General features: G+C 38.2%; 1 protein-coding gene across 1 annotated transcript in view; it reads right to left on the reverse strand.

Annotated features, from left to right (window-relative positions):
- GPR158 (G protein-coupled receptor 158) overlaps positions 1 to 12274 on the reverse strand; it is a 182786-nt gene that overhangs the window by 94601 nt on the left and 75911 nt on the right. Inside the window, exon 4 of the mRNA XM_048950958.1 lies at positions 7325 to 7542. Within this exon, the coding sequence (XP_048806915.1) occupies positions 7325 to 7542 (218 nt within the window). The remainder of the gene's footprint in view (positions 1 to 7324; positions 7543 to 12274) is intronic.

A 12274-nucleotide genomic window follows, 5' to 3' on the forward strand; every position in this document is an offset into this window, starting at 1 on the left:
AATATGCTGCCCAGAGAGCTTGTGGAGTCTCCTTCTCTGGAGATACTCAAAACCTACCTGGATGCATTTCTGAACTGCCTGGACATGCTCCTACTGTAAGGAACCTGCTTTAGCAGAGGGGCTGAACTTCATAATCCCCAGAGGTCCCGTCCATCGCCTACAATTCTAATTTTGTGGTGAGCCTTGCTCTTTCTCATTATCTTTTCCTTAGAAGAAAGGACTGGAAATAATCAATACTTTTTATATAAAGATCTTCATTTTCTTCACACGTCAGTGTGACCTGGAGCCTTCTGTGCATGAAGTGGAAATAGGTGCATTTTTCTATTCACAAACACTTAATTCCCCTAAACCATGTATTAGAATGCAAATAGATGCAGATTTGAAACCTTTGTCCTTTTGAAGTGAATGACACAACAGAGGGCAATAACAACTGCCGCAGCCATGCCTCCCAACATTCACTGTCTGTGGGAGCTCCAGCAGGCAGTACATCATTTCTGATTTTCAACTAACACAGGCTAACACAGGCTAGCAGCCTGCACACTTATCTTTTCAATATGGCATTCTGCAATAATTTATGTGAGAGTTAAAAAAGGTACAGCATCCCTACAGGCATATCTTAACTATGCAGAAAAATAGGAAAGGACATTTTATGATTTCTGTTTTATGAATAAAGGATATGAGAATTCCACTAAAAGCCATAGCTATTTTGAAAATAACATCATCAATGCCTTTAAAGCTGAATACTCAAGACTACAATGAACTTCCCTGAGAAATCACAAGAAAGTACGTATTCACTCGAAGATGTGATAAAGAAAAAATGCACAGAGCCTGTATGTGCTGAGAACTGTCAGGTATGCCCACCAGCACAGTATGCAAAGGCAGCTGCTCCAACTGCAGAACATCTTTTCCCTCTATCAAGTTTCCACTTGAGCGGAAATGTCAGAAATTGGTGTCTAGGGAGAAAAAAGCAGAATGTTCACCAAAGATGAAAGGCATCCAGGCAAAAGCACTTCAAGATGCCACTGCAGAGTTAAAAAAGAGGAAAGACTGGTTGATTTACATTAGAGAAAAAGGTATGTTTGCAAAGCCAGCATGCTTTAATATTTAAAGATGTATCACACATCAATAGCTTGTGATTATCTCACTCTGAATTACTGCATCCTATCATAATTGCAGTAAGGGGGAAAAGAAATTCTTGATTTCTCAGGAAGGGGAATTACAGCATTCATTTATATGTTCTCTTTCCATCTATGTGGCATTTCATGCAGTGTTTAAAAGGGCGTTGTTTAAGGCCTATCTTCATGGTTTTTAAATCATATTTAGCAGAACATTTAAATGGATTTACACTGGAGGAAAAATAGGAATGAGAAAGCAGTAATATGAAATCTAGTCCTCCTGAACTCCAATCACTGGAAATTGGAATAAAAACAAAGCGTAAAAATGACATAATGGACATTCAGTTGCTGTCATTTGCCACAGCTCCCCCAAGAGAGATAAAATTATCGAAGCTTGTTGATTATTAGCAGTGTGGTCTTGTTAACTGCAAGTTTTCATTTGATCAGCACTCCATCTATGCTGCACATTTTTTTCTCCTCCCATTAAAAGTGCTTTTTTAAAATTTATTCTTTCAGTCCACATAAATGGGAAACAAAAAATAATTCAATAAAAAGTGTTTTAATTATATATTTATATTATTTGGGAGCAGTCATGGTTTTGAATGGGGCAGAGTCCTTCATTTCAATGTGACCTACAGCTGTCCTGTATCATTAATGCCACATAAAAATATCATTCCAAACTGCTGTTTCGAATAATCTCTTCTAAACAATTTCATATTACTTGTAAGATCCAAAACCAGTCTTTCCAAATGTGCTGGCTGCAGCAATTTTAACAGGCCCACTTACATGTTAGGAATGTAGAAAGAACAAAACTAGAAAAGGTCTCCTCCCGAATGCCCACGGTTCCCCTATCCACACAGAAACCAGCAGCACAGCAGCGAATGGCAAGGACAGATTATGGCAGCTTGTCTTCAGTGCGTCTTCTCCGAGGCATTTCTGAATGAGAGTTGGCAGCAAAGACCCAGTGTGAGCCAAGGCCAGTGAGTGTAACACTCTCCTTCAAGTCCAGGGCTGAAGCAGCAGTTACTCTCTGCCACTCCAGGACTGAGGTCAGCCTCTGTTTTCTTTTCCAGCAGAGGTTCTTACCAGTTTTAAAGGCAACGATGATTCCTCACAGCAGCTGTATTTACCTCATAGCTCCGTGTTTGAATGGGCATGCCACTATGCGAAGGTCAGTTATTTTCTTTCAGATACTTCTTTCAGATACTTTCAAAGACAGTTTGACAGCTGATGAACACTTTTTTCTTCTTTCTCTAGTCCAGTACATTTGGAAGAACTTGATCATGAGGAAGCTGGCTTCCTCTCCAAGGCTTTAGTAGATCTTTAGCCCTTGAAAAACTACTCTAACCTTGAAATAGAAGAATTTCTTAACCATTTTGTTTCTTCCTTGTGCTGTCTAGCTCTGCTGCCCTCACATTGTGTTTTATCAGTACTGCAGATGGTTACTCCCTTCTCGAGCTCCCCTCTAGTTCACATAACTCTATTCACATTGATGAATTTTCCTATTTTGTTGATAATTTTTCTTTTAAAATCACTGTTCAGCTTCTCAGATTTGAGAATTTTTGTTTTAACATCAGCAATTTCTGTCCTTGCTTATCCAGCTATTTTTGTTAGGTTAGCCTTATACATTTTAGACCTAATTTTAGTAGCAATCTTTGCATTATCCAGTCAATAACAACAGCATAGCACACAACATTTGCTACTGCTCATCTTGAGTTGATTTTTTTTTATTAGTTGTTAAAACTTGGAGAACGTTTTATACCTCTGCACACAGCCACGTAGATCTGAGTCCACAGAGCTGAAATGTTCTGCAAGATGCCCTCAGTCTATCAAAGCCTTTTGAAAATCAAAGAAATAAGGGGAGCCTATTAGCTTATACACTCCTCTCCAATTGCTAGCACACTCTTCTAATCTATCCAAAGTAATGAATGCCTCAGTTGAGCCTGATCCTTGTTCTGCATCCACTGTCACTTTACGTCCCTTCGTATCATCTTGCAGACTCCTCAGTGTCTCCCCAGCTGTGGCATTCAGCAAGATCATCCTGTTGCGGCACTCAGATAACAGTTCAGTGTTCCCACTGTTGAGGAAAAATCTCTTTCTCCCATGCTCCATTGCACAAATCCCTCAGTGTCATTAAGCTGCTGTTGTCAGGTGCCACCAGCATTTCTGATGGGATTTGATCAGTCTTCATCACCTGGGAGTTTTTCAGCTTCTTACAACTTGTGTTAATGTCATAACCAGGCTTTTCAGCTTTCACTACTGTTTGCCATTGTGGTTGTCTAGAATCGTTAAAGATTTCTCTGAAGTGATCTGCATATTTGCTCTCCTTTCTGTATTAGCTGTGAATGTTATCCTCATTTTTGGCTTTGTTTGGCACATTTCTTCCATTTACTCCCCTGCTGAAATGCTTTGTCTTTTCCCACTATAGCAGCAGCATCTGCTTTATCTCTTATATTTTTCATGTTTCTCTGTCTTTCACAACAATATGCTTTTCATTAGTGGTTTAGTTTCTGCTATTCCCTTTGTGCCTTCATTCATTTTTTCTTTTTTTTTTTTTCTTTATTTTCAACCACTTTGGAGTTCTCCCTCTTGGCTTTTCTCTCTGCGAAGGGACACATTTTCTACTTGTTCTTTTTTCCATTTATGAGTCTTGCAGTTTAGTAACATTGCTGCTGGGCTAATCTCAGTGCTGCTGAGTCAGTTTCACCCGTATCTGACAAAGCCTCAAATGAATTCTTCAGCACCAATCTGAGTTTTCTCCCAGTATTTTACTGTAGTTCCATTTTGTACTGTTTGCCAGTTCTGGCTAACACTTCAAGTCACTAATTTCACTTATAGGTTGGCAATACAAGATTTTGGTCAGTGCTGCCAGTGATAGATTGCCATACCTATGCCTTGGACAAGTGCCTTAAATCTTAATTTGTCTACTTCATTTTGCCATCTACCAAACACAACCGTGCAAATTTATTTCTGTAACTACAACGATTTCAAGATTAGAAATGAAGTCTAATTTGACAACTCTTTTTTTGACAAAATAAAAGGCTTTCTAACTCAGAGTACAGTGTCCCATCTCAGGGCATGGCTTGTACTGCATTACTAAATATGGAGAACAGCAGAAGGTCCTTCCTGCTCTGTCCTCCCATTTAAGCAGTACGGATTTCCAGAACCAGATGTTTCACCAAACCCACTGTTATTAAATAACCAACACGATTCCTGCTAAACTCTTTCTGGACTGATTTCTACTTTGGAGTCCATTATGCTCTGTGCCAATGGGTGGCATAAAGCAATTGTAAGTTGTGTAAAAGGTCCACTTTACTTTTTTTTAACCTCTTGAAAGATCTGTTGAACTCCTTGTAGTTATATCTTAGACAGAACAGTGACTATATGCTTACACGTCACCATCGCCCCACCTTAAATGATTCTAAACCACATCTGCTGCACTGTTTTTTCCTCTGTCCTCTCTCATAGCTACAAGTGCAGCTCACCAAGCCCCTTGAGATCATCATTTTTAAGAGCTTTTGTCAGTGGACCTGGGAAAAAGTACTCTCATCTTTAATAACAATCCACCTTCACAGAGTTATAAATACATTCAAAAGGAAATCACATTCTCACAGAAGTCTACATCCCACACTTACTCATGAATCTAATAGCTCCATTCTTTATCAACATTTCTATTAATTTCTCAGTGTGCAAGTTGGACCTACTGGTCTGTAGCTCTCACTATCATTACTGGCAGTCTCTTTAAGAGCAGATGTCACATTTCCTATCTTGCATTCCTCCTCTGCTACTATTACTGTATGCAGTGCCTTATTCCACAGTAAATATTTCAGTAGTTTTGTAGAGGAGTTTTTTTGGAAGTCTAAGGAAAACTACCTGTGTGACCTATAGTAGAGTATTAGCTTTAGCAGGCAGGTTGGACTTGATGGTCTTTCGAGGTCCCTTCCAACCCCTGCAGTTCTGTGATTCTGTGACAATTCAGAAAACCTTTAAGAAGACTTTGAAGCTCTTTCAGCACTGGCTGACTTCTAGAAGCTGGTCACCATTATGCTGATTTGTACCATTCATTTTGTCAAGATCCTCCAGTCACAGAACCATTTTGATTGTAGATCATAATTTTTACACCCTCGGTCACTAATAAAGATCATGTCAGAATGAAAACTGTATCGTCATATTCTGTCAGTAATGCTTTGGAAGTAATTGTTGAAATCATCAAGCACTATTCTCAGTGCTGTGATCTTTGGGAATGGAACAACAGATGTTTTACCAACAGCTGATCCTTTAGTAACCGTTTTAGACCTAGCATATATGTTCTTGATGAAACAAAGATGATGATTTCCCCTTCTTTCTGGGGAAAAACGGTAGTAAATATTCTGTTTTATGCCTGATTCACCTGTTCAAACGTCATGATAAATCTTTCAGGGTAACAAGTATTCTTTAAAAAAAAAAAAAAAAGTAGGCTTATTTTTTTTGTAACTACTGAAAAGTTCTTTAGAAACAAGGAAAGGTGTGCATATGTTTCTTGGTTTATGTTGGTACTAAATGTTCAGAGATCCTGTCTGGTTCTTTACTCATATATTACTTTGGAGGAATGGCTGATTGCCACAGAACTAAAAAAGTACCTTTCTTAATCAGTAGATTTTGTGAAAAAGATTTCTGTGTGTGCTTACTAAATATTTTTTAAAAGTAGTGAACATGTGCAGGAAACCACATCTAAATACTCATCTGAAAAGGCTGGATGTTGTGTTGAGGGACATGGTTTAGTGGGAGCTACTGGGAACAGGTGAACGGTTGGACTGGATGATCTTGAAGGTCTTTTCCAACCTTGGTGATTCTATGATTCTATGATTCTAAGAGCAAGAACATGTCTAATTTCATTCATAAATTTCTTATAAAACAATCGATACATCATTGAGAAAACAAATCAAGGCAAACTTACAGGAGCTGAAGATGAAGTAATCTACTGTTTTCATGTTGCAGAACTAGAGAGAAAAGTCTTACTCACAAGGAACACTTCCTTCTTCATGATGTTTGTTTTACACAGCCAATAAAAGCAAGTAACATTACCATGAGGACTAAAATGTCTTAGAATTGGAGATAGATTCTACTGCTAAGTTAACATTAGGCAACTAAATAACTGCCTACAAACACTTTTCATAATGAAAAGCTTTATAAATACAGTTAAGTTAGTAATTTGAATCATTTGATTCATTGATTCATTCATTAAATGCAAAGACTGTCAGAATCAGAGAAAAGAGCAGAAAAAAAGAAGAATGTCACTGTTCATTCTGTGATTTCCTGCCAGGATATTAAAGTCTTTCAAAATGAACCACACATTTGTAACACAGACAGTGCAGGATTAGGAAGACTGTGGGATCAAGTGTTCCAAAAACCAAAATGGAAATGCTTATCTAGTTATGGAAAATGGATGCTATTAATTTCAACAATACAGCATATTGTGTGCACGCCTACGTCTTCCAAATGTAGGTAGTGAACATGTGCCAGCTTCCATTCATTTCTTCTTCGTAAATTGAAAGTTTCATAGAATATTCTGCATTTACTGAGGCAACAGTGAGATTGCATGAGATATTACATATAAATATATTTTGAGTGAGATAAAAGCAGAAAGTTCATTAGACTAGTAGATACTACAGAAGTGTAACATCAACAGTTTACAGATTCTCCTTAATATATCCATACTTTAGAAAAAAAACACTACACAATCAAGTTTAAACTCCCTTGGACCTAGAATTATTTAGAGATTTCTCTTGGGTGCAATTACTGTGCAGCTAGTGTCACAAATATATTGAAACCAGACATCCTTCCCAGCAGTGGTAAAGCAGGCAGACACTTTCAGCATGCAGTGACTACAAATCCCATGAACCTCTTGGTACTTGCATTATTGGTCTGACTTTCAAAAATGACTTCAAACATGATAGGTTTCCTTGATATTTAATGACCATCTATAAACATATGGAGACATCACTGGGAGATAACTGCTCAGCATTTTTTCAAAAATCACATTTAATTTCCTCCGTGCTTGAAGCAAAGCAGTCCTGTTTGGAAATCTCATCTTCTGAGAAACAGTTGTAACAGTTGTAATCCTTACCCAAGAAGACTGTCCTCCAAATGGGAAGCTGTACACCTAACATAAATGATGAGCCTGTACCACACAGTGATCAGGAAGATTAAAGCAAAACAAGGCTGCTTACCTTTGCTTTGCGAAAATGGTAGACTACCAGCATGCTTATGAAGTCCAGCAGCATACAGAGCGTTTGGAATGAGATGATAGCAAGCCGTAAGTACTTGTCCTCCTGTGCATAGCAGGGAGTATCATCTTTACAATTAGAACATCCTTCCCTGCAGGGCAGGCAGGTGTAGACTTCCTCTGACAAGTCCCCTCCAGAAAAGCGATTGTCTGCATCCTTTCCTGAAAATATGAAGTGGGGAAGGGGAGGCAACTTTAATTGTACAGCATGGGCAGCTCATTCATACAGGAGGAAAACAGTTCCCTGCTTACTCCTCTTGCCTCCCTGTTTTCCTCTTTAAAGTAGTTTGACAGGGCTGCTTTTCTCATTCACCTCCTTTGTCATATTTAGGAAACACAGATCAATTCAGACAGGGGGGAGAGTGGGTTTATTAAATGCATTTCCATTGTATCTAAGATGGGCAAAATTTGCAGAGGACATTCTTTGAAGGATACTTGCAAATGGGAGAAAATTACATCAAAGATTTAGGAACAAGGACAGAATTTTACACAGGCACATGAAAAACAGATCCATTAACTACCTAATGTTTACAGTACAAGCTCTGATCCTATTTGAGATTGTTTCTGAATTTCATAAAGACACTCTCTAGTGAAATATTAGCTTCAAATCAAACAAAACCACTCAATTAACATTTATTCAGCAAACTGATGTACAATTGCAATATTCTGTGCCCAGATAAAAACAAGCATATTTACACTATATAAATGTATAAATGCATAATTTTCCACAGTTCACAGAAACACACTAGAAAACCTTGAAGTCCAACTGGCAATTTAATATCCTGTCTGTGAAAATCAATTGCTCCTGAGCTGACATCTGACCCATCAAAGCACACCCACCAACAGAGCATACAAGAGCAATCCTGCTCTTTCTGATCTGTAAAAACTTGCCCATAAAACCCCAGGAAACTGATAGAAGAAAAGGGTGAAGGAAAGGGGAAAAAAAAACAAAATAATGTTAAATAAGAAAGCAATGAGAATTTGCTGAAAATTCTTAACATAAACAAGACAAGTTTTGGAGCTTCAAAGAATGTGGCTGAGAGAATCATAGAATATGGCTGAAGGCAAATAAAATGTTTTGCACAAGGGTAGAGAATTGTTCTCACATTTTTGATCAAAACTCTCCTCCTCCAGCAGTGAAAGCAGTAAATCCCAAATTATCTAGTCTTAATTCAAGAGACAGAATATGTCAGTGACATTTCACATATACACAGTGGTGTATGAAACTCTCTTCAGACTTCTAACTTCAAACATTTGAAATTGAAGGTTATCTGCAAGGGTAATTACTTCTTCTTTTCCCAAACGTATGTGTGAGGAACACACATCTGCTGCCAGGCAAAGCTTCAGAAGGGCACAAAGCAGCCATATACCCCAGTCTGGCTGTTTGGTGTGCTGTTCCAGCAGCCCTGTCCTCCTTGCTTTTAGAGGAAGATTCTTCTCTCGCAAATCCTGCAGTGAGAACAGGCTGATATTTATTTTTATGAAGACAGTGGATTTCTCTTTGGAGAAGCTGAACTGGAAAGCTCTCCTGGGACTGGAGACATAGCACTGTTAGACACATCAAGTCCCATACTCAGACACAAGAGGTGTACAAGCACCTTTTTCTGAGCAGATTCCATATTCAATACAGCAAGAGCTGAGGGGAATCTCTGCAATACGTTGCCAAAGTATTGTTAAAGAATGCAATTTTAGGTTGAATAAAACACCACAATTCTACCAGGGATATTCCAATGCAAAAGTGGTTAACCTGTGAGGCAGAGAACTAAGTGCTTTGGAGGTGACTGCAATGAAAATGTTAAAAGGTATGTATTCACAAATTAATTTACCTATAGTAATACTGCTTCCTCAAAGTGAGCCATTAGGAAAAAGTACATAATCATGTACTCAAGCAATTATGGGTTAATGCAACTCGTATAATTTTTCACATATCTTTTTCTAAAATCAGTTTCCAATGAGATTGAGTCACAAACCCTATGTGAATATGGCTTGAAAACCTGTTATGGTCATAAATTTTATGTTCTTTATTTCTTAAAAGTTCAACCTTGAAAGCTGATCAAAAAAGACACCAGAAATACAGCAATAACTCTATGCCCTGTTGGTCCTCATTAACCAATGCAGTGGTAAAAGTGAGGTTTTACATATTTTGGCACTGCCAGTTCTGAAGCCCAAACTCAGCTTTGGAAAGAAAACAGCTCTCCTACCTGACTTCCTCTTTGGTAAAAGAATGGTACAAATTTCAACCCCTGCTCCATACACAGTTCTGGAACCTGCAGCCTGAGATGCGCAACCTCCCAGGGAGCAGCAAAACTGTACTCTTTAAGTTAGAAAAACAGAATCTTTCCTACTGCGGACACTGTTTATGCAACATTGCATCTGACTGTTCAGGTATCCAGCTGAGTTTGCTGAGGAGGTAGACAAGTAATCTTTGAAGCCTGCCTGCTGAGCAAACTGCACAGCCTGTCAAACATCCCTGCAAAGCCATTTTGTACTGCTGGTTCAGACTCAGCCCAAACACTCATCTGGACCTAAAGAAAACCTTGTTTAAAACTTAAAGCTCTGTCACTTCAGGCACAACGTACAACTGCAGTTAAACATATTTTTTTGCAGAGTCCCAACATCACTAAGGAATGCTTCCATTTCAAGATACAACACACTGAATTCAATTTTTCACTTCATGGAATTACAAAAGTAATCAGCTTTCCTATCTATTTACCTATTCACATCTTATCTTGTGACCTGCAAAACTCTCCGGCCTCTTGATTCTAATCTTCCAGGAATATTTTCTAAACCATTAACATTTCTACTCAGTTTCGTCTCTCTTATCAGACCTCACCAACCTAATTCCACACAAAGACCGTCAGGTCAGACAGTTTCTGTCAAAATTACTGGTAGTATTCATGTCTAGTATCCGTGCATTAGTATCAGTTTGAATCTCCAAATATATCATTCAGCCATTTTAACCATTTTTCTTTTCACAGAATGCAGCTGGATGACAGGGCTAAGTTCCCTTGAACCAGTTTTTTCTGCCATTACTCCACAGTTACTTCCACAAGCAGTCTTACTGCTCACATTCTGAAATCATCTATAGGCAAACACAGCTGCATCTAGTTGAATTAAAAGCAGTTCTTTATTAATGACCTTTCCTAACCTCTTGCACACGGTAACTCACAGCAACACATGGCCAAATCAAAGAAGTCCCAGATCATCTAAATCTCAGACCTTAAATATCAGCAAACAGTTCTGTGAGAAAATTTCAGCATAAGATACTGAAAAGCAAAATTTCTTGCCTAGGTTAGCCTTGTAGGCTCCTCCATCTATCACATACAGACAAAAGCAGTTATTTGCCTGAAGAGTTAATGCCTCCATCTAAACACAAGCTTCCAAAGCAGCAGGACTACCCTCCAGGGGAGCCATGCTCTCCCTACTGACTACAGTGGAAACCAAGATGACTAACACATGTCATGCATCTGCACTTTATACAGCCCATATAAGATAAAAATCCCATTCCTTATGATCAGTGCCTTATTATTTTTGTGCATTTTTTGGCATTTGGTATGATAAAAAACTAAGAATGATTTTTCTTATATGCTCATTTGAAGAGTTAAATCCCAATTCTATCATAACTCACTGCACCGCAGGAGCAACCAAGCATCATTCTCACTACTAAAAGATTCATACAGATCCAAGAAAAAAAAACACTATCACAAGGGTGACTTTCTACAACATTCCACAATATGAAAAGAGAAACAAATGCTCATCAGGTAAATTTCTGAATAAACACCGTGCTATTTATGCAACATATATTTACAGGAGATCGAATATAGGCTGTTAGGGGTGAGATAGCATGGCCAATTCATACCCAAACCAGATTAGATCAATAAAAATGGGTCATCGTCTGACACAGAATGAATACATTTCTGGGACTCATGACTGCAAATAAACATGAAATTTGAAAGCTTTCCTTATGTTAAAAAGCGACCTGCCTTTCACCTAAAATCACCAACACTTTTTAAGTAAGAAAGCAGAACTTGCAGAAGGAACTTAGAAACGTTCTTTGCAGCTCTTGAGCTCACATGACATAATATATTTAACCCAATTATCAGGTACACTGTAACACATGACAAAGAATCTGGGGAGTGGGGATTCATTAGCAAAGTAGGAGGCAAAGCAGGATGCCCCATTACACCTTCAAGCAATACCTTTACACTTGTGACTGCAGTATGAACTGTACTAGTGTAACTGCAACAATTTTAGCACAGCAATTATATCTTGGTAGTCGTAATTTCATATGATGAAAGTAACAGACAGCACCTTTAGTGATGCTTGTTTACATGTTTTCCTTGAGTATCAACTCAGTTCTGTTCCCTTACTTCCCTGAGCTCAGTTTAAGTATCTGTGCTTTCCAGAAAGCATAGGCTGCATGTCTTCCATACCAAACCACCAGCCAGACTCTCAGAGATGACCCATCTCTAATTCCCCATTTGTAAGAATTAGAGCTTGAATGTGCTCCTTTGGATTCTCCTTTGAACATGAAATAAAATTAAAACAATTAAAGCACTTACAAAGCCAGAGACCAGAGCATTCCAGTTTACCCTAACAAAGGAGAAAATTGCTAGATTAAATTCCTCAGTACTTTTGCCTGAACACAGATGCCAGAAATCTTTACTTCCCTATAGCAAAACTTCTTTTCATATTTTTAAATTTATTTACAAATCAAATATTCTTAAAGTGGGTATGTTTTACAGGATCCTCAAGAGTATCACCAATGACAAATCAAAGAGCTAGAACTCCTTAAGTGATTATATAATCCAAGAGTTGCAACACTGGGATTTCACTGTATAACCCTGACTAGGATAAAAAGGAGCCCTCTATTATTAATGCTCTCTCTGCTTTT

The sequence above is a fragment of the Lagopus muta genome, chromosome 7 (assembly GCF_023343835.1).
Source record: "Lagopus muta isolate bLagMut1 chromosome 7, bLagMut1 primary, whole genome shotgun sequence".
NCBI classification, from domain to species: Eukaryota; Metazoa; Chordata; class Aves; order Galliformes; family Phasianidae; genus Lagopus; species Lagopus muta.